We start from the raw sequence: 27,106 nt of genomic DNA, 5'->3' as shown, positions 1-27,106 counted from the left end.
TTTACTGTCAATAGTAAAATTTACGAAAAAAATAGGAAAGTCAATTTAATATCCCTGCTCTTAGCAGTGAGTACTAAAAGCTTAAAATAATTATGAGGATGATAATTAAAAACAATCAATCAATAAAAATATCTTTATAACATAAACATAAAAAAACACACGAACATAAAAAAATAAGAATGTTAGTTGATTAGATGTTCAAAATGTCCCCCACCCTCCTGTAAACAAACTAAAGCCCTTATGGCTACACTTGTGGTAGTACGACGCAATTCTGCACGTTTTTCTTTTATTTCCGCAGCAGCAGCAAAAATTCTGGTTGATAATTGCTCGCGGTTTTCAATGGGCATGGCATAAACTTTCTGTTTCATGTAGCCCCAAAGATAAAAATCTAGGGGCGTAAGGTCGGGAGATCGCGGCGGCCAAGCAATGGGACCTCCTCGGCCAATCCACCGCGGATAATTTTCATTTAAATAACTACGAACTAGACGCGCAAAGTGTGCTGGAGCTCCATCTAATTGCAGCTGCATCCGCCTTCTTGTTTCCAGCGGTACATCCTCCAAAAGCATTGGTAACGTATTTTTTTAAAAATCCAAATACGCGTGTTGATCCAGCCTGTTTGGTAATACGAATGGGCCAATTAGGTGATCGTCTATCATTCCAGCCCATACATTTATGGAAAACTGTGACTGGAAAGTGGTTTCCCGAATGGCATGTGGATTTTCAGTGGCCCATACGTGGAGGTTGCGGTGATTTGTTATACCCGCCCTTGTGAAAGTGGCCTCATCTGTCCACAAAATCTTCCTCATAAAATTGATGTAAGTTCTTTGCTGTGCAAGTATCCAATTACAAAAAACAGATCTCGGACCGTAATCGATACCTTCCAAACGTTGTGCTCGTCGGAAATGATAAGGGTGCAGGCCTTCTTTTTTGAGAATTCTCCATATTCTTACTCTCGGTATACCGACTCTTATCGATAGGAGACGAATGCTTAGCATAGGGTTAGCGCGTATTAAACGTAACACTTCCTCTTCCACGCCTACATCAATAATCACGCCGGGCTCATTTTGTTGTGGAAATAATCCTCTTTCGCAAAAATTACGATGTACGGCAATGAAAGATCTGTACCCAAGTGCTGGTCTATCTGGATAGCGTCGTCTGTACTCTTTGACAGCTGCGCGTGCATTCCCATTACAAACACCGTAAATAAAATGCATATCTGCCACATGAGATGGCTGTAGATCACACAATCGAACCATTGTAGAGATAAAAAAATACGTGTGGCACTCGGAGACTGCCGCGGTAAAGCTATTGCATAGCATTTTTTATCAAACAAACAAAAATGGCGCCAAAAATCATAATGGCGTTTTGATTTTGTACTGTCAAGTCTGTCAGTTGTAATTATACGTTTAAAAATTACAAACATTCTTTTACGTTATTTTATTAATCCAGAATTCAATATAGCTTATGTTGATAGAACATACTATTTGGATAATGTGGGAATATAATTTTGAATTTTATAATGGGAATATAAAATGTACTTCACACAATTTTAAGATTTCCGAACGGATTATAAGCCAAAATTAAAGCCCGCGATAAAAGCTATGCAATAGCTTAAAATTAACTTTTCTTCACTAAATTAAATAGGGCACAAATAAAAAAATACGTAGCGTCACAGGAACAGTTAACAAGCAACTAAATGAAGTAACGCTAGCCGATAAGTCGACAACAATGCGCACGTGGTGTGGACCCATTGTTAAAAAACTGTTTCTAGGAACCGTTTTTATTTGAATCATGCCAAATGTTCAAGAAGTTATTTCTTAATTTTTTTTAATAGATAGGTATTAATAATGTTTTGTGAATTTGTAGCTGTTATGTAGTAAATTATAAATAATGGTTATAAAAGTACTCTTATGGGGACATTTTATGGAGTTCCACTTGATTTAAAAAAAAAATCAACATATTTTTTTTGAAAAAAAAAGGCTAAACGTCCCTTTTTTTTCATAGTCTATAAAGTTTTGAAAGAAATGTTACTAAATCCGTTAAAGTAACTCATCAGCTTTTAGAAACAATAAACAAAATCCAAATCGAGCCAAAAACGTAGGAGATATGGTAAAAAATGTAAACCAAGGTCACAAACGCTACTTAAAAAGTAAAAAATTGAATAACTTCAAAAATATTAAAGATAGACCCCCCCTTTTGAAGTTTATTTTCCATCATTTTTCATGAATATTCAGAATATTTCGGGCGGTCACTTGTCGATGGGCGACATTGTATTACTGGCATTACACAATTCATAAATAATGAACGTGGAAGCAATTGAGAAAGTCCTAGTCAATAATTTGATTTCCACGCTAGACTTCCAGTTGGAATAAAAATGTTTATAGGTAACATCATTATTTCCTTGGCAAAATGACTTAATAAAATACGATATCATTAATTTTGTTATTTTGAATATATTTATGGCCTAGTTTTCACTTAACATTGTGAACTAAAATGTTACTCTTCATCTAGCATTCAATATAGCATGTTTTGTATGATGCAGGTATTTTATAAGTTATGTACGATGACTCTATGTCATGACACTCATAACATAGGGTCGTTGAGGCTGGAAGAACATTTTCCGCGGTAGAGCGTAGCCTGTAAAATCCCACACAACGCTGAAACATAATGTCTGATTTTAGCAGTTATATTTTTACGACAGTAAACGGCGTGGGATTTTTAATGGAAGTTGATAAACTAGGGGAAAATACGGGGATAAAATAATGCGAAGAGTAGTTGACGCAAACTCTTAACACTAATTTTCGTCAAACGATAAATTAACAGACAATATTTTTTTATGGGTATGCAGTTTAACAGAATGCAGGCTGATAAACTACGGAGAAATACGGGGACAGGACAATGCGGAGGGTGGCTGACGCTAAAATACTAATTTTCGCCAAACGGCACATTGACAGACTATTATTTTGGACGAGTATGCAATTTAACCGACAAGTGCCATTGCTACCTATATCTGTAAACAACGCAAGATACGAGTAAGATTCAGTCTTACCTGTCAGGAAAAGACGAGTTCCTACCGGTCAAGGCTTATTAGGTATACCTTGTATAAGTATGTTCCCTTTCCCATACCTTTTAATTAGCAGCGTTTACATTTGCCTTTGGAGTCAAAGGGACCCACTTCATACTTAGGGGTACCTACTACGTTGAATGGAAAGGTCTTGTGTGAATACAGCGAACATTGTCAAAAATCTTGTTATAAGAAGAAATGTTCAATACGATTGGTAAACGGGCGTATTTAATCTTTCACAAAGCCAATAGAATAGAATTTTCACCTGTGGCTCGCACGTGGCTTCCTCGTGTTGTCGTATTGAACTCCGGCACGCGATACAAGCCCTGCCTCTCGTGACACTCTGTCAACAGACCGATTGAATCGTAGATTGAATCGACGATAGCCGTTTGGCATATGACACATAAATCTCTCTTTTTCAATCGGAACACGTATCTAGCTTTTTATACTGTTACATGTGCTGTATTTAGATAAAATGTAATATACCCTCAGAACAATATTGTTATTCTGAGAATAAACCACAGAAGAGATAATATTACATGCTTGATGTTAGTTGACAAAAAGTTATATATGAGGAAAAATATTTATTGGCAAAATTATAACGATTATCTTGTTTTGTTCAAAGCTCAATATCAAATATTCAAATCCGAAAGTAAAATAAAACAAAGTAAATCCTCTATATTCACGGAAGTTTTTTACTTGAGTATTTTAATGAAACATTTTTATACGCATCCATCTCTTATTTTTCGTTCTTATTTAAAAATCTTGAATCGAATGAAAGACAATTAGGTACTTTTCTTCTTACCATTAAACGCATTATAACTAGTTGCTTTACCTACAGTATCGAATGATACAGTCTCTGTGGCCTGAATCATTTACAATGAGCTGTATGCCTTTATCACTGCTTATCATTTTGTCGTTGACAGTTTCACAATAGAAGCAGCGTTCAAAGGCTATTCTACTGAAAGTTGTTCACTTGATAGCGGTTTAGCTTGACATCTACTTAACAATTCAAACAGATTAAATCTTTGCGGTTAACGTAAAGTTTTGTAGGAAGATTATAACAAACATGTCCTATGAATATACAATATCCAACGCTTTCTTTACAGATTGTAGAGAAATTTACAAAATCTCTAGTTGTACCTCGGTAAAAAATATCATATCACTCTTTGTAGTACGAGTATATATCTTTATTTATGACTAATAATTATAAGTGTAGGGAATAAAAAGACACTACGTTTTTATACCCAAACAGTAATAACGGGACCTTATTACTAAATCAACGTTTTCTGTCAGTCTGTCACAGATTTCTATCTATTGAACCATACCTAGAAATAGACAACTGAATTTTTTTGTGTATTATTTTGGCCGCTATTGAAACGATAAAAAAATGAGTGTCCTATAAAAAAATAAAAGAAAATCAAAATGAAAACTGGATGGTATGGCTACTACTACTCGTATATCGCGTATTTAGATTTTAACCTTCAATTTATAAGTATAATACACGCACCGAGCTTTTACAATAAACTTACGTCTTAAAATAAATAAGTAATTAGTGTTTATAAAACAAAAAAGTGTTTTACACTTATATTATTTTAAACTTAGTACTCCTACAACGCACTTCATTTACTCTATTAATCACTTACAAGCTAATTAATACGTAGGCTTGTTTCATTATGAATCGACAAAAAATAAAAAGTATGAAAGGTTAATGTAATTCATAGGGTTAGCGGGCATAGTCCATTTCATTTATACATCGTGTGGGGGCTTAATCAGCTTAGTGCCGAGCCAATGGTGCCGGCATTTGCTTAATTTTGTTATTACACCCGTTCCCATGACTACGGCTAGCGACAAACCAACGTTTTCTCAACTAATATTTACAATTTTGCATACGACCTTGTGATCCAACGCCTAAAACCACCGAAAATAGGCACTCAGTTAACATACCCATGCTTAGAGTATTGGGTCTACTCGAATGGGGTAAAAGCTGACTTTTGTAATAAACAATGAAACAAAAATAGTTTATTGAAAAATCCCGCACTGCGCATTTCACTGCAGCTTAGAAATGAAGTCTTATCTGAACATTTTTCTAGATGAAAAGGTGGAAAAATTTAACCACAGGCTAGATATAAAAACCGCGCGATAAGTAGAGTACATGTCGAACGCCATTTAAAATATGAGATGTGTCACTCGTAATTTCGTAACGATGACGGTAAAGTTGAATATTAAAGGAAAGAAAGTATCTAATTTGCAATAATTTTTATATGTTTCAAACATGTTTACTTTGCATTTTATAGTAGTTGGTTATGGTCGTAACAAATTTGTTATGTAGGTACCTTTTTTTTTTTTTTTTTATAATATTGGAGTAGCAGACGAGCTTGCAGTCCACCTGATGGTAAGTGGCTACTGCCGCCCATGGACATCTGTAATCAACCCCAGATAAGATTAGATATTCCTACCTAAGGTCAGCCACAGATGCGCTGCTACCCCTGAGGACTAAGCTGGAACGCCTCGGAAAAGTCTGTCTCCCTTACCACACCCTTCAAACCGGAACACAGCAGCGCCTAACACTGCTGTTATTAGGTAGAAATAGGTGTGGCGGTGGTGCCGCCGGAGTCGAACCACAAAGGGTTCTACCACCTTCAGTACCTAAACGTTTAATGCGGCGGCTTCGCATGCGTAACATATTTCCGCATTATTTTATTTTTTATTTATTTATTTTACAAATTTGTGTACACAGATATAACAAAAAAGATTTCTAGTACTTTAATTAGCTCATATCTGCATTTAAATTATTAGAACGATATGGGTACCCATTTTTAAGAATCTTATTAGTCCGACGAACGAACGGATTTACCTCTGAAATAACTAAAATTCTTCACAATATATTTTACTTCGAGAACGTAAATGTGATATTATGATAAACTAAAAATTATGTTTAGACGATGAAAAAAATCCAAGTCATGTTGAGGTTCTCATGTAATGCAACTTGTTTATTTCATACGAAAATAAAAGTACAAACTAAGTTATAGTACCGAAGCGCAGCTGTTTAGCTAGCAGCTATATTGAGTAGGTTGTTTTATCCGTACTGCCTTTTCAAATTTTCTTAAGTATCTACTTACATTATGAGTAAAAACTTACAAATTCAATTTATTTTGAGCGTCTCGGCTAAAATCCTTTTATCTCACATATATACAATTTATCCAGACAGTGTATTATGGTAAAACACTTTGTTGGATATAAACTGAGTGCCAGTTCACATTATGTCGGCCCGACAGCTTTACCTTTCGCTGACTAACAGACATTGCCGTTCACATTAAGCGACAAAAGTAGGAGTCATTCACAGTATACAAGATCAAAGAATTGATTGTCATTATAATTTGATCAGTAAGATCTGTTAGTCGGCGTACAGTAAAACTGTCGGGTCGACATGATGTAAACGGACCATAGGGTCTACTTAAATTATGAATATACCCATGAGGCACTTAAAGCTCTTAGGCACTGATAAATTATGTTGACTAATACCCCGTTATCGCTACGTAGAAGCCCATTTATGTTTATGTTTTTGTTTCTTTTTTATATTTATGTTTTTATGTAGTGTGAGATGTATTTAATAAATAATATAATAAGCGAAAAACTATTAGAAAAATATTGCGATTATAGTCCATCACTATTTTAAATAAATAAAACAACTTAGAAAAGATAAAAGTACCTAGTCATTCTACAGATAACTATTTTCTATTTACTTCTACTCGTATAATGTGTCTATCCTATTCTAAGTATAGTCGCTATAACAAATTATTACTTATCGAGGTTTCAGGTCGTTGGCAGCTATATACTTCAATACGAAACCGATTCTAATCACATTATAAAATGAATTATCTTGGGTGGGAATGGCTCTGGAAATATAAATATTTTTATGAACACAAAATAACATACCTTATGTATAAAGCTATAGGTACCTACATTCACAGATCATGACAATATAGAGCTTCGTTATCATAACCGGAATTCTCATAATAGTCATAGTGAACAATAAGAATGCCCAAGCATTACAAAAACCCTCCTTTTCAAAAAAGACCTATATGAAACAGACAATTTAGGGTTGAAGTGCTTACAAACAAGAACTTAATCATCTACTTTAATTTTTTTAAGAAATTAAAAATATTCTTTTTAATTGCACAAGATTTGCAGCGGTGGTACCAGCGGAAACCTTTAATCACACTTAAGTAAGATTATTGTTTAACAAGGTAGCCAGGTACGTTATTGTAAAAAAACGATTGGTAAAATTGGTGAACAAATCCGTTCAAGGTTCTAGACCTAAACTGGGCTAAAAATTAGCTAATAAAGAATAGACTCGTTAATGATGAATTTCGTGCAAATACAGTGCTCATGAGAGAAACAGTTAAGTAATTTGAAAACGACAACAAAACAGTTTGGTTTTATTGATTTGATGATGCTTCTAAGAGTCATTGTTCTTTGTTTAGCAAATATTATTGAATCAACTACAAACATCGTTTTATGAGCAGTGTTTACAAACAATTCATTCCGTTTGTCTGTGGCCGTGTATAGGGGAGAGTTGGTGTAATTGTACCGCCGGTTTAATCGTACCACTCATATATTTCCTATTAGATGAGCAATTATTTCTAATATAACAATACGGAAGTATGACTCCTTGCAGTTCCACACCATTCCGCTATTTACAAATGGGATTTACTGCGAACTGTTTGTGCCAGCAAAAAATTTTTTTTAGTGATATGATCTAAATTTTCGTCTTCTTTCGTAAGCACATAACTCGTAATAAGAGTAAGTTAAAACTACACTGCTTACATTATTTGCCTTCAGATTTAAATTACATTATTTTGAAATATGGACGGTGTGTCTTAGTATTGCAGTTATGTCGTGATGTTCATTTTTTTTATAATTCATATAATTTGGTAAATCGTACCACACGTTGCTCGGTACCCATACGTGTCACTAGCCCAAATAAAAGGCGAATAGGTGCAAAATTCACAAACTACTATTAAAATACATGACGGAGTATGGACTATTAAAAATAAAAGAAAACATTATCAGAGAAATGATTAAGTCCTAAATAGAGATCGAAAATGAGTTTCAATGAATATATTTTAAAAGATCTCATATTTTGACGTTAAGAAAGTAAGTAGTTAGTAATTTATGAATTTTGTTCGTTTTTGTGGTACTGTACTCAAGGGAAAAACATAGAACCCTAATACTAAGCCTCCGATGTCTGTGCATCTGCCCGTCTGTCACAGGGCTCCATTTTTGGAATCGTTATAGATGTTTTTTTAAAGAGTATGAAGAATGGTGGCCACTGTAATAATAAATACTAAAAATGCTTGAAAATTAATAGGGCTCGCCATACAAGAATCCACTATTTTCCGCCAATTGTCGCTTTTCTATTAGCTTAATAGTTAAACTGTTCAAATTTTTACAATGCATTTACCTACTTCTATGGATGCTATGATATCAATTACTAAATAAATAAATTAATTTAAAAAATCAAAAACCCGACTGCACCAGAAAGGCTGAAGTAGAATTTCCAAAAGCAGTGAAATAGGCATTTCATTATTTTTATCCAGAAAGCCAAATATAAAGTTTCATAGTAGGTGTCTGCTTCAAAAACAAAACATGTTCAAACAATATTATCCTATTTTATCCTCGTAGTGTTCATTTACGCTATATAAAGAACCTATGTGTAAAATTCCAGCACGCTTAAGTTCAGCGGTTTCCCTTTGCGTTGATCTCTGGCACAGCAACTCATTCAGACTTTATCTCGATGTGTATAGTAGTATTTATGTACTAGCTGACCCGGCAAACGTTGTGTTGCCATATAAATAAAAAAATGTTAAGGATGAAAAACCCTTATCACTTAGGTGTAAAAAAAAATAGATAGTGGCCAATTCTCAGACCTACTGAATATGTATGTAAAATTGGGTGAAAATCGGTGAAGCCGTTTCGGAGGAGTACGGTAACTAACACGAGAATTTTATATATAAGATATATTATATAATGTATGTGTAATCTTCTCTTAATTTCCTTTATTTTGACACCCTACTCGATAGATTAACTTTTTTTAAATCGTGTTACTATTACGCGAAAAAATTCACCATTTACGGTCTATAAAATATATAACTTCAGTAAATCAAAGTTTCGGTCATTATTTCACCTTGTTAGAGGTAGCATTTCATTATTTTTAACCAACAAGCCTGATAAAAAATGTCATAGTGTTTGCTTCAAAATTGAACATTGTTCAAATGAACTTTTAACCCTTATTTTGCCCTCTACGGGGTTGATTTTTCGGAGGGGGATAAATAAGAGCGTCCTTGTTCCTATCCAGAAAGCCAAATACAAAATTTTATAGTAGTTGCTTCAAAATTAAAGGATTTCAAAAACACTGTTTTACCCTATTTTACCCTCTTAAGGGTAGAATTTCCAAAAGGCCTTTCTTAGTACTTATTCAAGCTATATAGAGAACCTGTGTGCAAAATTTCAGAACTGTAAGGTCCTTGGTTTAGGCTGTACGTTGATTTCTGAAAAATGAAAAAGTCATTTAGTTAGTCTGTCAGTCAGTCACCTTACTGTTTTATATATATACAAATATGTTTTTATAATCTCCGTTTAATCTCCTTCCATTTGATACCCTACTCGATAGGTTCGCTTAACTTTTTTTTTTAAATGTGTTATTATTTCGCGCCAAAAATCCGCCATTTTGTTTTTTTTTTACTAACACCTATCTAAGGATACTCGGGTCATTGAGACAAATATAATGATACTTTAACTGTTGAAATTCATCCAGCCGTTTGTTGGATCGGATCAAATAAAGAAAGACAAACATACAAGATACGCGCGAAAAACATAACCCTTCCTTGGCAGTCGGGTAAAAAGTAATGACATAATGACTATATATATATGTATATATGCTACTCTAACTTGCTCTTGGCCAAGTATTTCAATTTGTTATTTTTATTGATAGATCTTGTGTGAAATAAATGATTTCTATCATAATTTATATTATGTTTGTTATTTAGCAGTACGATTTGACTCCTGTGGTACAATTTAAACTGCTAGTGGTACGATTAAACCGCCTCGTCGGCTAAATTGTACTGATCGAAGACCTCCGGGAATGATTTTTAAGGATGTTGAAATAAAGGTAGAGACTTGGTTTTCCTGTACTAGGTAGTCAAGATATGAAGCTATATTTTAATTGTTATTTCGTCATTGTAGACCTCATACTTAATTATCGATGCTAAAGTGAAAAGTGGTACGATATAACCGACTTTCCCCTATATATTGAATGATTATTTTTGATAGTTTAAAGAGGCAGAATTTAATTACTTATGAAACTAACATCAAAATCATCATAACTTACTTAATCCATGTGTAAAGCTTATATAAATACTCAACTACTGTTTTTAAAGTTACTTTACATTTCTAAAGCCACAAGGAGTGCATGTACCTACCTACATTATTTATCTAATTTCCTAATTGATTTTATAAATAAGAATGTGAGCTAGTTTATTTGTTTGCTACACTTTCTCGACTAACTACATAGCAAATTGCCATGAAATTTTGTTCACACGTTCATAAAAAGACATTGGGTACTTTTTACCCCAAAAAAACAGTTCTGAGTCAGTTCAGTTCAGGAATAAATAAAAACCTCTAACCGCGGGCAAAGCTGCCGTTAAAAGCTACTATCCCTATACGAGCAAAAATACAGCTATGTACCCAGGTACTGCTTTATATTCTTTAGTAGCGGATGCTGTCAAATGTCAGTTATAACGGTTTGGTAAAAGCCTTCAAAATAGCGAGCTTCGCTGAAACGCGGTTGCTATTGCATAACCACCGCTTACAGTAGGTACTCGACAATCACTATAATAGCTAAAATGTAGTTTTAAACCTTATAAGAGAATGTTAACGTTTATGCTTACTTATAGGCCACTTGTATTTTTTATTAATTGCTATTAAAAATGTTTTTTCTTCGCACCATCTACTGTCATTTTATATGTAGACAATGCGGACTAATAAATGTAATATTACGTAAGTAAATTCATTGTAAATAGTTCTATCTAAGATGGGTTGTAATTAATACGGATTATTTCTAGACAAAGTACCTACGTTATTTTAAAAGATCGTAAAGTCAGCTGAATAATTAATAGTATTTTCCTTTAACTATAATTATAACGACCGTGTCTAGATGACGAATGACGATATTTCACTAAAGTACAATTTAATAGCCAATTACACACGAAACTGTACCCTTTTTATGTTTTATGGCTCTAACGCGAAACTTGACAAAGAATGATGAAGCGATACTAAGGTGTCCATTAGTGAGACCGTTTTCCACGCCTAGGTTTTCTTGAAATGAACTAGCAAATGCTAGAAGCTTTGTTCGCGGTGCCAAGTTTAATCATAGCTTCAACTTTTTTTTTTTTTTTTTTTTTTTTTTATAATATAAGAGTAGCAGACGAGCATGCAGTCCACCTGATGGTAAGTGGCTACTGCCGCCCATGGACATCTGTGATCAACCCCAGATAGGATTAGATATTCCTACCTGAGGTCGGCCACAGATGCGCCGCTACCCCTGAGGTCTAAGCTGGAACGCCTCGGAAAAGTCTGTCTCCCTTACCACACCCTTCAAACCGGAACACAGCAGCGCTTAACACTGCTGTTATTAGGTAGAAATAGGTGTGGCGGTGGTGCCGCCGGAGTCGAACCACAAAGGGTTCTACCACCTTCATTCGTGAAGCTTCAACTTGTTAGTTTAATAATTCCACTTGATCCAGTTGCCAAGATAAATTGTTATTTCTGTGCAATAACGTAAATTTGAAGGTGATAGAACCCTTTGTGGTTTGACTCCGGCGGCACCACCGCCACACCTATTTCTAACCAATAACAGCAGTGTTAGGCGCTGCTGTATTCCGTTTTGAAGGGTGTGGTAAGGGAGACAGATTTTTCCGAGGCGTTCCAGCTTAGTCCTCAGGGGTAGCGGCGCATCTGTGGCCGACCTCAGGTAGGAATATCTAATCCTATCTGGGGTTAATTACAGATGTCCATAGGCGGCAGTAGCCACTTACCATCAGGTGGACTGCATGCTTGTCTGCTACTCCTATATTAAATAAAAAAAAAATATGAATATATTTTTTGCTTCGATTCAACTCAGAACTTATTCTTCAATGACAGCTAATATTTCTTTTTAGATAAAGTAAAGGAGCTGGATTATTGTTTTTATGCAATTGACATAGCATTTCCGCCTTTGGAATGTCTCACGTACCATGCGATAGATTGTACCGTTTCCGACCTCAGTATCATAAAATAATACAACCGTTTCCTTGATGCTTATGTATGTATATTTCCTTCTATTTTAGGTGTATCCGAATGTTTATTATAGGATAATATTTCACGAATTTTTGACAAAGAATAACGGAGTTACACGCCAAACCGGCCATTAGAGGGTCTCCGGTGTACGGCTAGACATTTTTCCAGGTAAATTTATGATGAATCAGCGTGAAAGTAGGTTGGTAGATTATGTATAAGCTCTTGTATTAAATATTTATTGCGGCTTGCAAACGTAGGTTTGATCTAAATACATTTTATATAGTTTTCTATCTTCGAGTGAAATGAATTACGTACTTTGATCGAGTTTTTTTTATATGGAGTTTAATACTAAGTAATTATTTTTATTGTGAAGGTGGTAGAACCCTTTGTGGTTCGACTTAGGAGGCACTACCGCCACTCCTATTTCTGTCCAATAATATCAGTGTTCAACGCTTAGTGTATTCCGGTTATAAGAGTTTGGTAAGGGAGACATACTTCTTCGAGGCTTTCCAACTTAGTGGTGAGGGGTTGTATCAATTTAACAAATTATTATTTTTAATCCGTATAGCGCAAATCATGTTGTCGAGTCTCCACAAAACAAGTTAATAATTAATTAAAGTGTGACTAACACTCCGCTACGCTACGAGTTAAGTGCTACGAGGTAGCTACGAACTATGAGCGTCTTCACAATATTGTCTACGAAAAACATTCAATTTTATAAAGTAGTAAGTAGTAGTATAAGATATGATTAGTAGCAATATATACCTATATTTATTGTTGTTTTTATAAACTTTTCATCAAATGTGAGGTAATTATTAAGAAAAAAAAATATTTTCAAGATAAATATACAATTGTTATTACCCTCGTAACAAAGAATTTCAGTTTTTTTGCAGAAATGGCATCAGAAGAATGTGATCTTTACATAGGTAGAAGAAAAAAATAAATTAAATTGGAAGTCGGTCAAATCGTAACGAAAAATATTACAGTGTTTGCACTAGATTAGACAGTAATCCGTGATTTAAACGCAGTAACCATCATTTACTAGGATAAAATGCAGCATTTGCAACGTTTGTACAAAGAATGCATGCTACAGCAACTGCAGTTAATACTGTTATTAAATAGTAGACATAAATGTGGTGATAATGCTACCGGATACCGGATGCTACGACAAAGAGAAAAAAATCGTTTGTATATTAAGAACCTATAAAAATATAACGCAAGTATAATAAAAGTATATCAAGTCTTGAAAAGTCTCGGTTCATACACATATATTTATTTATAATTTTTGTAGTGCTAATATATTTAACAGTAATATTTTATAAATATTCATATTATTTCATAATGATAGCTTTTTGTAAGTCGAAAGTTAAATATTTAATGAACGTCCATATCGCAGTTTACATTTTAACAATTAATCGTACCTATCGTGTAGGTATATGTCATAAAACCATTAAGTAGCACGATTGTGTGTGTAATGTGTACACTGTACATTCTATGTGTACTTATATTTACACTACATTGTACATTATAAATTAAGTAAAATAGATTGATTTTTGTCAATCTACGTATAAATATGCGACGAATATTTACGTTAAGCACCATAAAATAGTGTGTATCTGTCTTAAGGGCACTCTTCGTGTTTACTTACAGCCTAATATCACAATCACAACATTTTGTTTGTAAAACATTAAGACATGACAATGCCAGCTGTATTATATGTATACTATATTTTTTACCTTCAGTTTCAATCATTTTCCTTGTCACAGTGTAATTTTGGTGGTTATCGAGTTCACACGCCTGTGTTGTAAAGTTTAGTTACGTGTTTGATTTTTATAGTACTTTGTCGGAACCGATCATTATTCGCCTTAGTGTAGGTATTTTTATGAACTTTGTAAATCACCGGTCTAATGTGCCTGGGCCAGTAATTAGAAACAAGTGTAATGCTCTATAATTGCTCGGTGGAACATTAGTAACAGTTTGGGAGTATGCAGTTATCGCCTACTATATATACTTACTTATATTAGAGTTCTAGTAGAGAGGGGGATGCTAAAGGGTCCAAGGAATTCCAATCTTGAAATTTCCACTTACGCCTAAACTTTGGGACTCTAGAATAATACGAGTAGGTTTTCAAAATAGGTGGTAGGTACAAGAAATAAGTTTGATAACTTCTGAGGTACTTAAACATTTTCTATGTGCAGTACCCTCAGATTTTACTTTGTATGACATTCGGGTAAGGAAAATAAAACTATGTAAGGTATTGCAGGTAAAATTATTGAGTCAGTTATAATCGAAAGGAAATGTTTATTATAATCATTCCCTTTGATAAAATTTATCCTGTAAGTTTGAATTTGAATCATTTTTCATTAGCATTAATCTCCAACCCCATCGGAATTTAACCCTTCACGTGATGGAATGTCCACGGGAGTGAAAGAGAAAGAACTAGATATAGCCCATATGACTGAATCATGTTGGAATAAAACAATATAAATTCTAAATATACATCGAATCAGAAAACTCTCGTATATTAAATATTCGGTGTCGTACAGTAATGACAATGAGTAAAATGCCGCCAAATCAAAAGCTGGTTATACAACTTAATTACTTAATTGCCCAGCGGAACAATAACTGTTTTTAAAACAGTTCTGGCCTGAATAGTTTTGCGGTTCGAACTAACCTAGTATTTAAAATGCACATGCACAATGCGGTGGTTGCCGACGTCATCTACTTTGCAGTAATATTTTTGCCACTAATGCGCCTACACGACTTGTAAAGGAACAGCAGGATATACGAAAATGCAGTTATTTAAGTGTTGTATTAGTGTTTGTGTCATAAAGAGAAACAACAGTGATTTATTAAATTGTAAAGAACTTTTATGTTCTTTAGTTACCTAGCTACATAGAAATACGTATAAATGGTAATGAAATTAACTTTATTGAATAAAATATGTAGTGTAGAGTCTTTAGTCTTCGATAATAGGTGTTATAATGTTACTCTTGTTTTGTGTGTTTTTAAAAATATAACATTAATTAGGCTGTCACTATATACGACTTTTGTCATTACAACTTTTTTATCTGTGTACAAAATACGACTTTCCGGTTAAATGTCAAAATTTGCCGACTCGTCTAATGTCAAAACAAAAAGCAATTAGCAAAGTTAACAAAAACAAAGTGAAATACCAAAATTGTAGTATTTTCAAGAATATAGTGCTTTGTGATTTAAGTTATATGATTAAAGTGTTTAAAAAAACCTGTAATTATGATTGGGCACATAACGGAGTCTATGAAAACCATTTTAGTTTATATCAAAGTTAGTTCAAAAGTTTTTTTTAAATCAATCTATTTTAAAAACTTAATCAATTTCATCTAGAACTATTTGGTCAGTTACGTATTTTCATTAGTGTTAGAGAGTTTGTAATGAACTATTGATGGATGCTATTTTGGAGTTGCAAATGAACTTATTTTTAAATTGTCGGCCGCCGCGCCAATTCAGGTCACATGGAAACTAAAACGGCGACGTTTAAATTAATAATTTCTACTTTATTAAAGCACATGCCCTACCTTACTATAGTGGTTCTAGACCCATTTTTGCCTCATTGGTAGGCAAGAGTGTCTTTTTGGAGTGAGATGGATTAAGACCATAGTTCATAGAGCTGGCTAGGTGCACGTGGGTCCTTCATACACCTTTGAGAACTTTTTTAAAGAGCTCTTAGGCATAAAGATCTCTTCACAATATCAAAAGTGCATTGCCTGGGATTCAAACCTCGGACCTCCTGATTGACTGCTACGTTTCTGAGAACTAGGTTTTCACTTCTCCGTGTACAAGTACTTGGTTTCGAACAACATGGCTTCTATCAACTCAGTTGGCATCCTGATGCTTTTCATTATCTATAAACTGTTGATAGTTTGATGATTTTGTTGATGAAGATGATTACTTGTTGCAGACTGTCCTAGAGACCGGAAGTGTGGGGAACGCGTCCTCATCTGATGAAGAATTGGAGCAGTGGGAGCAGATATTCATGATGAGAGATGAGAATGGAAATAGTTCTTATGATAAGTAAGCATTTGAGACCATCCTTTTGTCCTTTATATTTATGTAGCTGTACTATATTCTGACATAAATGCCCTGAAGTGCTTAATGTTTTAAGAATACACTGAAAAGACATTGTTACATAGTCTTGAGGCATGATAAAGTCATGAGGTTAGTTTTTGTCATTTTATAATTTCAATAAAACCTGGTCTTATCTCGATTATAACAAATAAGCTGTTTCTTATGTATTTGGTGAAGATGGTCGAACCCTTTGTGGTTCGACTCCGGCGGCACCACAACTACACCTGTTTCTGCCTCATAACAGCAGTGTTGAGCGTTGCTCCTCTGCAACTCCTATGTTTTAAAAAAAATTATGCTGACTCAATAAAATATTTGATACTTCAGTAATTATCGGCTTATATTTAGTAATGGCTTGAAATGCAAAATAAGTAGATATTGTAACTTATATAACTTCAACAAATATCAAACAAAACAATTTTCCCTATTTATTTGGTTTAGGGTATTTCTTTCTGGTGAAGTTATTAAAACCATTTTGTTTTAAATTTATTATTTATGCTCAATTTCTTTAACAGGAGGAAAAAGCGCAGCATATGGTGTCGGCCATCATGCATACCGGTGTCGATAGTGATTGTGTTGATTGTCCTGGTGGTGCTGGTGCCGCTGCTGGACCAGCCTGCACTCCACGCCGCCACCCAACCGGACCACGTGCGGTTGCAGTGCTCAGATGAGTGTAGGTGAGACTATCACTATTCTAGTGTGATTGTTTAATTATTAGTTATGTAGTGTTAAGATTTTTGTTTGTGACTGTCACATTTAGAAAACTTGTGGTATGGTAGGTAAGAAACATTCCTATTTGAGGCTTTTTAACTTTGATCTCAAGTGTAGTATAGTACGCGCCAAACTGATAATCCGCTCTGAAGTTGTTGCAAGCAGGTGTAGTCATACAATTTGCTATGGTGACGCGATTCATTTCTATAACACATATGTAGCTGTCCTCAGATATGACTCCCAATCTTATTCGTGGTTGATGACGAATGTCCTTGGGTGGCAGTAGCCATTTACCATCAGGTAAACTGCATGCACATTTGCTACTTCGGTATTATAAAATATAACCTCATACCCTCTGAAAGTATTGTGACAGTGCTGTGGTCATTGCTACATGTGTGTGACATGCCTGAGGGCTAGGTTGGAATGTTTATGCTTGTTGTCTTTGTTTTTTGTTGTTTATTATGTGTACACTTTTTAGTACTCTTTATTGATCAAATAAAAATTTCATGCAAAAATAACAACACATTGCAAATAAAATTAAGAATAACATTTTTATATCTGTGTGTTAAGATAAACTAAAGGCAATGTCAGCTTTTTTGTGTTAACTGCTTTTTATAATCCTTTAAAAGCTGTGCTATGCAAATGAAATTCTTTGTGAAATTAATTCTGAAAGAATTAGCATATCTCGAGCTTAGATATATTAGCTTGTTAAAGGAAAGTGTTACATATTCATGCAGGCCTTTATAATGAACGTTCATTTGTCCATTTCATTAGACTTTTTACACCGACTGTGGAGGGTTGAATGTTGTTATGTATGTTTCTTTCTTTGACACGCACTACAACCAAAACTACTAAGTACTAATCCATAATCTGTGGCCCAAACGGCTTGAAAGATTTTAACATAATTATGAGGTGTCGTTGGAATTCTTTCGTGAGAGTGACATAGGGTACTTTAATTCCCTTTACAGTTAATTATTTTTAAAGTAGTCGGATTTTTGTTTTTATAGTAATTACTAGTTAGATCTTCATGTTTGCCAATTAATTGTTTGTTAGTTTGGCCCAATTCAGATTTTATTGAATTAGTGTTCGACGTTGGCAGGTTTAACCGCTGCTAAATTTTCCGCTAACTCAATCACGAGACTCGATATTTCCGTCGTATTTTAAAAGTTCGTGGTGCCGCTCCTATTTCTGTGTTATAAGCGGATTAAAGCTTAAAGATATGAAATACGAATCTGTAAGTCATTCCAATTTTGTCCTCAAGAATCAGGAATACAATATAGTGTAATTCATTCTTAAGTGTTAATAAAATTGTAGTGTAAAATAATTGTCATTCTTTTTGTACTATAGTACATCAGCAACCCATTACTGTCGCACTGCTGGGCATTTCTCAGATTGAAAAGGGTTTAAGCCACAATCCGAGTCACCTTGGGAACACCATAAACAACCTTAATTAGATATAATTATCGCATTCATAATATAGGAACAAAAATATCGGTTTTAATTATTTTTGTTTGTTTGTTTGCCAGTATAAGAGGTCTTGGGAATATCTGAACCCTATTCGATGGGGCTGTTACAGACTGATGGAAGACTTATAGAGACAGAGACGAATATTGCTTTTTTTTAGTATAGTTGTACCGCCTTCAATTTTTGTGCACATCCCTAAGGTTGACTGGGAGATAATGCTATTTAGCATTAAGTCCGCCTTTTGCACCACACTGTTTTTTAACATGGTCAATAAAGAATAAATAAATAAAAATATTGACTGTGATTCACTGAGATCGTAGGGTTACTGTGTAAAAATAAAAAGCCCTTGCCCCTGGTTCTCAAAGTGTACCTGGCGGCTGGCACGGTTAGCCTAGCCTTTAATGACCTGAAAACTCGACCACAAAAAGTCGACCAAGGTTGAAGTGTCTTTGTTCCCTTTATAATTATTTCAAGCAAGTCGATGTGGTTTTCTGATAATCGTATACAATCCATCATTCTTAAAATAATTAATTTGGAATGATCGAATAAAAGAGCGTAAAGGTTAGAAGGTCGCATTAATCTTTTTTCTTCGGGCAAACCTTTTTTGGGGCAAGATAAATGGCTGACTTCAATATGGGTTGGTTAATTGGTAATTTGATAGTACATAAACATGAAGAGGTTCAGGTTAGTTAAAGAAGCAAGTAGGTAAGACAGGCATATATCTTTATTTAATACAAATTTAAGGTTAATGTGATAGAACTTTTAATGGTTTGGTATATTGTCACGTACACACACACCGCAAGAAATAGTACATTACAATACGAGGACGAAAAATTTTTTTCTGACAAGTGTGAGTTTGCAGGCCGAGCCGCAGGCGAGGACTGCAATCACACGAGTCAGAAAAACATTTTTCGTCCGCGTGTTGTATAAAATTTTATATTACGGGGTCGGAAATTGGGGTTTTGCGCACGCGAAGCGTGCGTAAAACGTCAATTTACGCACGCCGTGATATAAATATATTTTATAGCACTCTGTGACCTAAACCCGCATTTTAGCCACGCTTTTCCGTGTCCAAAGTAGCCGATTTTTACACCGTACGAATATCAATATCCTACCCTCACAGTTGTATAAAATAAACATCGCTATGAACGTTTCGTACTTTTAAATGCCATTTGAAAAGTAAAAGTGAGTCAGGATTGTTTTGTTTAAAGCAATAATTATGTTAATATTTAATTTTGGATGTATTTATAAATGTTCTTGCCATTGTGTATATCCTAAGCAATAGCATCACTGTAAGACTAACTGTTGGGCTGTATCGAGTTGCATTGTTTGTTTTGACTGTGTATTTTCGCTAGACACCAAAGTAAGACATATTTAAATTAGGAATCATTATCAAAATTAGCCTTAATTGAAAATACTACTCCCGTAGAAACTTGATAAAGCTAACTATTTGTTGTCGTACGGCATTCGGATTATAGAAAATGTGGATAATTTAAGCGTTTGTTAAGAAAAGCTATTTGATCCGAGTGAGGAAGGTAATGTTTATCGACCTTATGTTTTTACGTAAGTATGTATTTTTCATTCTTTGGCTAACCCAAACAACTAATTTTGACATATCATGTGCCTTTGGATTCGTCAAAATTACGGGGATAACATATATTTTTAAGTATATTTTTAAGCAATTGGATTTTTGGTTTTTATAGTAACTTTCTAGTTGCGATTTGGCTGCTTTCTGGAATTTAAATGCACATATCACACATAATGTAGCTGATCTGCAAGGGTTATTACAAAGTTGTTCATGTTCGACAATCCAAATAATCCCGAATCTGTATAACTGAGGTTCGGATAATCGATTTTTTACTGTATCACTAGTATTAGTACATTATGTGATTTTATCATGTTTCTTTAATACATTTAAATGGAGTTCTTACTATAAGCTTGATGGATTTTGACGTATGTGTGGTGTTAGATTTACCTCTATCACAAGAGCAGAATAATACTAGAATAGGCCAACTTAACAGTTTTTAATCCAAAAATCTACTAGGTACAAATTACTAAATATTCTGAATCAAGACTTCTTCACGTCAAATTTCAATGGTTTTGGTTGTGACACTTTTTTTGCTGTTTTTTTAATTCATAGTTTTAATTTCAATCATTTATAAGTTATCTTTTCTTTGAAAATAATTATCATATTTTTTCATATGAATTAACAAGAATAAGCGGGTTTATGTCACACGAGTTATAAAATAGTATACGATACTTGTGACATAAGTAGCCTATTATGTGCACGGCGTTTAGCACCCTCGCTGCGCTCGGGCGCTAACTTCACGCCGTGCAAAAATAGGCTACTTTGGCCACGCGTATCGTAATGTACTATTTTGGCTATAGCCCAGCCCTTATCATTTTAGAAGGCTCTAGCACAGCGTTTCCCAACCTTTTTCAGTCCACGGACCCTTAGGAAATCTAGCACAGTTTTCACGGACCCCCTTAATAAAATAAACAGGTAAAAAAAAGCAGTAAAGCGGCCCTTTTGCATTTAATGAGCGATTTATGTATGGTCCAAAGATGACACCGCGGACCCCCATACATATACTCGCGGACCCCCAGGGGTCCGCGGACCACAGGTTGGGGAACGCGGCTCTAGCATTTACTTTTTGTTTGAACTATTGAAACCGCCAAAGCTCAAATTTGCGAAAAGTTCTGCCGACACACGTATTTTTTTCAAAAATATGTCAATAGAGGGCAATGACTAATTACCAACTTTAATATAAAACTAACATGAGGAGTTCCACCTAACCAGATTTACCAGACATATACCAAAATAACATTTTTACAATTTTTGTTTGTCTGCCTGTTTGTTCTGGCTAATCTCTGAAATGGCTAGACCGATTTTGACGGGACTTTTATTGGCAGGTAGCTGATGTAATAAGGTGTAACTTAGGCTACTTAAATTTTAGAACTAGCTGTGCCCCTGTTTATTTTTAACGGGTGATACCGCGGGGTACAGCTAGTATTAAATATACCACATGCCTTATTGTCATGAAAATTCTCTTTATAATATATTTTGTTTGTTTCAGGTTATCATTAGTAGAAAGTATACCAGAGGGGCACATGTACCCTCCGAACTCCACTCACACGCCCACAAAGAACGTGTGGTTAGATTTAATAGATGAAGCTCAAAGTTCCATAGAGATAGCCTCCTTTTATTGGACGCTTAGGTTTAATGAAGTATACCCTTATAATTCTTCTGTACAAGTAAGTTTGAAATAAAATCGCCTACTTATACATTATGTATTTTACTATTTGTTCTGCATATGAAATGGGTACTAGGATGTTTGTAATGTATGCTATGTTTGTATATATGTAATTAGCTATGAAATTTTAATATAACTGCCACATAAAACAATCACAATTACGTTTTGTCCAGGGTTCAGGGTTCGATTCCTATAAAACAGAAATGTTTCTGGAAAATTCTAATCACCTGAGTGTATTGTGTCTTTCCTGATTTTCCTTTGGGTATTTCTAAGGCACTTACCTAACCTATTTTCTATGGAAAGTCAAGTAAGAATCAGCCATCATTATGGATCTGTCATTTGTATGTGAAGCTTTAAATTCTGTTGGTAAATAAAAATCTCCCACAAACTCGTCTAGGTCGTGCCCAGGTAATGGCTGTGCTCCACTATACGCAACTGCAAGATTATTAAAAAACTCTTATAGCGTGATTCAGGATCATATAGCGCCATCACCAATAAACGGGAACTCGTTACAAATAATATGATTATTTTATTATAGTATGTTTTTTGTAGGGAGAGCAAGTATTCCAGGCCCTACTTGCTGCTGGGACGAAAAGGAAAATAGATTTGAAAATTGCTCAAAACTGGCCCACTAAGTTAAACCCTAATGTAGATACAGAATATTTAGTTAAGAAGAAAGCGGCGCAGGTGAGACATAACATAATAATATGATTTTTAGTAAGAATTTTTATAGTAATAAATACTAGAAATTGCATAAATGTAGCTCCATGTAAATGTATAAGCTATATACAAATTTTACAAATATCAATATTTATTGCTTATTACCACTACAGGGGCTTTTTGTTATATTTAAAAATATCATATAGTTTTTCGGTAAATACTATGTTTTGTCTGTATCGGTATTTTGTATAGCTAACAAAAAAGTTTTATGTTCCATTCTTATAAAGAAAGAAAGTATAATCGCCAATTATTCTACTTAAAGTTTGTGTAAAAGAAACCGCTTATTCGACGAAACGTACTGCTTTTATCTTTCGTTGAAAGTAGAAACTTTTTCTCTTTGTTTGGTACGATGATAAAGTATTTTTAAATCGTATTATATTCTTCTGTGTACCATGTTGATAGAAATTAAATTTGTAACTCGTTTCGAAGCTATTAAGTTCTCCGCCTTCAGTTGAAGCAATAAACCGGTTTTTTATATATATTACCAAGAACTGTCTTTTTGACGTCCAAATAAGTAGTTTTCAAAGCAAGTACAATACTCAAATATAGATTTTATGAATACTAAGTATTCGTATCTTGCAAATGTCTGAAACGATTTTAATAAAACACACATAAAGCTCCATATATCTACATATATTACTGGTGTTGTGCCAGAAAAAAAAATATTTTTCTAAACAATATTATAACATAGGTACACGACTCATGATTGCGCAGGAATTTATGAGGAGGTGGAATTTATGAGGTCACAGCACAGTCAAATTTCAGTCAAATAAATTTCATTACTGTGGGCACCATCACGTATAAGCAAGCGGTGGCTATAAAAATGCTGCTTTTCAAAGATATTTTATGTCCCATCTTAACTTTTAAGAAGTAAAATACAAGGCCCACTAAAGTGTTTTACGAACCGATATTTTGCCATTAGCAAAATTTATGATATTATACGGCGGAACCATTTGACTAACATCTCTGGTAATGTTACTATATTTTTGTTGTTTATTCAGGTGAGAAGTCTGAATTTCTCCAAGCTCTTAGGCAGTGGCGTGCTGCATACGAAGTTCTGGATTGTGGACCGTACCCATTTCTATATAGGGAGTGCCAATATGGATTGGCGATCCCTCACGCAGGTAAATTGAATTTTATACTATATTATTTAAGAGATTTTTATACTACAATTATATTAAGAGAATCGAGTAGTGTAATTACTTTATTTGACTTGTCGCGTAGCGTAGTCACTATATTGGTCTACCAAGCATTGATCCAAGTTTGATCCCCGGCCTGACACAGTCTGGGTATCCAAGTGTGTGATTTAGTGTAAACCTGTTATTTTATTTTGTTTAGCTCTACATCTGTATGAAATACATAACTACGGTAATAAAACCAATATGATTCGATTCAGGAGGTACCACCGTGACACTTTTTGTAGTCCAAATCAGTTCTATGTTTCAATAGAAGCGTGAAAGTAAAACCATAACCTGCATGGAACTGAATACAGATGTCTATATGAAGCAGTGAACTATTACCATCTTGTAGAATACAGCTTCGGTTTTATAAACACAAAATTTTATAACGTGATACTATTTTTCGTGATAATAAAATAACAATTTTCAAGGGGATCCCTTGAACGGTTTAGGTACAATCCACAGGTAAAAGTGAGATTTTAATAGATAAAAAGAGATTTATCATCGCAATAAATTACGGGCTTAATTAAACGATCGCCACTAAATCTCCTATCGACTCCATCATGTAAATCCGTTTCCGTTCCTCGGGTCGTTATCACGGGAGATTAAGGGTCTGTTCATACTGTCGTCTACGATCGTGGAATATTATTTTTATGAAATTTAAGTAGCAACATGCGTGCAGTCCATCTGATAAGTGACCTTATATCGAATCCGATTTTTTTCTACATAAAATGTTACTTAGACGAAGTATTTGCGCGCTTTTTATGCGTGTTATAATATTTATTTGGTAAGAGACCCTTATACGAGGGACTTGGTTCTTAGGACTATCCTATTTGGAGATGATTAGTTGGACTCCATGTGCTTCATTTGCACATAACAAAGAATATTTTTCTCTGGTTTTGAATAAAGCTGGAAATCATTCCAGCTTTATTCAATTCCATTATAGGAGAACAATTATATCAATAAGCTGCAACCTTTTTCATTTCCTATTGCTGGCCTCCAACTGAGGGAGGATAAGAGGATCATCGTTATGTCGCATTTCATTCTTATCATTTATTTATATTGCTTTATTATGTTGTTGTATTAAAATTACTTTTTGTTAACAGGTTAAGGAACTCGGAATCGTAGCATACAATTGTTCCTGTCTTGCGACTGATTTGGGGAAGATTTTTGATGTGAGTAGTAATTTTAATCTAACTTTACTGTACACTGAATAACAACATACATTATACAAAAAAACACGTTTTGTATAAAATATAATAATTTGATAAAATTTTAACCAGGTTTTATTTTGACAACATATTGGTAGTACTGTTTACCATTTGTTCAGCTGCAATATAGTCTATATAACTACACGTATAAAATTCAACAACATAGCAACATTAGACAATATAGCAAATCAAGCGATTAAAAGATTTTAAAATATCGATTCTAAAAATATTAAAAATAGCTTTATAACGTTATTATAGTTGTCCCTCTATTGCACATGCGAGGTCGAACCTCGTACAATATAGCGTATTATAACTTTCAGTGCCGCCGCGTATATCAATGTAGAGTGATTAAAAATGTACCATAATTATTGTTGATGCATAGATTGGTAGCTGCGTCTAACAAAACTGAAAAAAATGACTAACTAGTTAACATAGTAAAAGTAATGCTATTTTAAGGTAGTTGAAGACATTGCAATAAAATATAGGTAGGTAAGTCAGATTGTCAGTTGTATTAAGAATGCAAATAAATCAATTTAGACTCCTAATAGATATTTTTAGATACACAAATCTCCTACACATTTCTTCAAACCAACAGACATAGTTATATACTTACAGAGAATAAATGTGAGTCGATTAGAAATATAGCCAGGATTACAATCATTCTTTAAATAAATCATATAATCAAGAAAAAAAAAATGTACTCTTTGTCACGTGATTCATCTCTCCATGTTAATTAGCGTCTTTTAAATAATTTCCATTTATGTCATTATAATTATAGGGAAACAATTACTTTGAACGGTCAAGAATGACGTGTATATTAATGTATTCAAAGTAATTAAACACGCATTACTACGTCCTACTACGCTTTACGACAATAGCAGTTGATAGTACTCGTACATACTCGGTTTTATGTTTTATATTGTGACAGTTAGATAATTTAATAAAATATACGTGTTACGAAACTCATTTGAGATGCACTCATTTTCGTCTTAGGTAACAACATATCTTCGTTTCTGTGTTTCAGCTCGAGTAGAACTTATGTCCTATTTATGGTTAATTTCTGACGTCATTGCGCGGCAGTGTTCACGTATGAATATAATCATGCTCGTTGGTATTTTAAATTTTATAAAAATTGGTCTCTGATCAGTGGTGTAGCATAGATTCGCATCACCGGCCGAAGTGGCATTTGCGTTCGAAAAAGCAAATATCTGTCTCTGTAATTTTTCGGGGAAATAAAAGCTCCCATGTATGTCACCCTCTAAACATATTGCCTAATTGTCGTTTAAATACACGTTGTATTATACGAAAAACTGATGCCATCAAAAACAATGCTTGTAAAAAGATCCAAGTCTCGCCATTCAATTCTTTTACCGTAAAAAGTCTTGAGATCTATGTAATACCAAGCCGGTAATGTATGCAGTCCCTACTTAAGGGACCTTCTGTCTTAAGGTATTATCTCACTATCTAACCTAACAACATCTCATGGGACCATACCAATTTTAAAAATCTTTTATGTTCTAAATAAATTAACGTGGCAATCGTACTGCAAGTCACATTGTGTTTTCATCTTATCATATCGCATCACACAAGTACGATTGCCACGTCAATTTATTTAGAACATAAAATATTTTTAAAATTGGTATGGTCCCATGAGATGTTGTTAGGTTAGATAGTGAGATAATACCTTAAGACAGAAGGTCCCTTAAGTAGGGACTGCATACATTACCGGCTTGGTATTACATAGATCTCAAGACTTTTTACGGTAAAAGAATTGAATGGCGAGACTTGGATCTTTTTACAAGCATTGTTTTTGATGGCATCTCATTCCTTTTTGTAGATATTTCTACTCTTTTCCTTTCCGGTACCTTCCACTAGTTGAATCTCAACAACAGATTTTTTAAAGGCAATTAAATTGTTTAGGTAGTCTTTGTAGTTATGTAAATAATCTTGCCATTCATCATCACTTTCATTCGAACATGACAATAAATTAAATCTAAAAAAGTTACTATTTTGACAACTGAAATTATGCCCGTTATCCTCAGGAAAAACATCTTCTAAAAA

The 27,106-nt window shown here is 34.1% G+C and overlaps 1 protein-coding gene across 2 annotated transcripts in view; it reads left to right on the top strand.

Annotated features, from left to right (window-relative positions):
* Window positions 1-27,106, top strand: part of LOC140745003 (5'-3' exonuclease PLD3) — a 65,527-nt gene that overhangs the window by 7,993 nt on the left and 30,428 nt on the right. Inside the window, exons 1-7 of one of the 2 annotated variants that reach the window (XM_073076745.1) lie at window positions 15,505-15,709; window positions 16,344-16,456; window positions 17,023-17,184; window positions 21,760-21,937; window positions 22,489-22,623; window positions 23,658-23,780; window positions 24,941-25,009. In XM_073076745.1, the coding sequence (XP_072932846.1) occupies window positions 15,659-15,709; window positions 16,344-16,456; window positions 17,023-17,184; window positions 21,760-21,937; window positions 22,489-22,623; window positions 23,658-23,780; window positions 24,941-25,009 (831 nt within the window). In that variant the 5' untranslated portion in view covers window positions 15,505-15,658. Of the gene's footprint in view, window positions 1-15,504; window positions 15,710-16,343; window positions 16,457-17,022; window positions 17,185-21,759; window positions 21,938-22,488; window positions 22,624-23,657; window positions 23,781-24,940; window positions 25,010-27,106 lie in introns of those variants that run through there. The other variant, XM_073076743.1, reaches the window with a different exon arrangement.

This window comes from Epargyreus clarus, unplaced genomic scaffold (assembly GCF_041222505.1).
Source record: "Epargyreus clarus isolate Ecla_fem2 unplaced genomic scaffold, WU_Ecla_fem_2.2 ptg000009l, whole genome shotgun sequence".
NCBI classification, from domain to species: Eukaryota; Metazoa; Arthropoda; class Insecta; order Lepidoptera; family Hesperiidae; genus Epargyreus; species Epargyreus clarus.
This window is presented reverse-complemented; position numbering and strand designations above follow the sequence as displayed.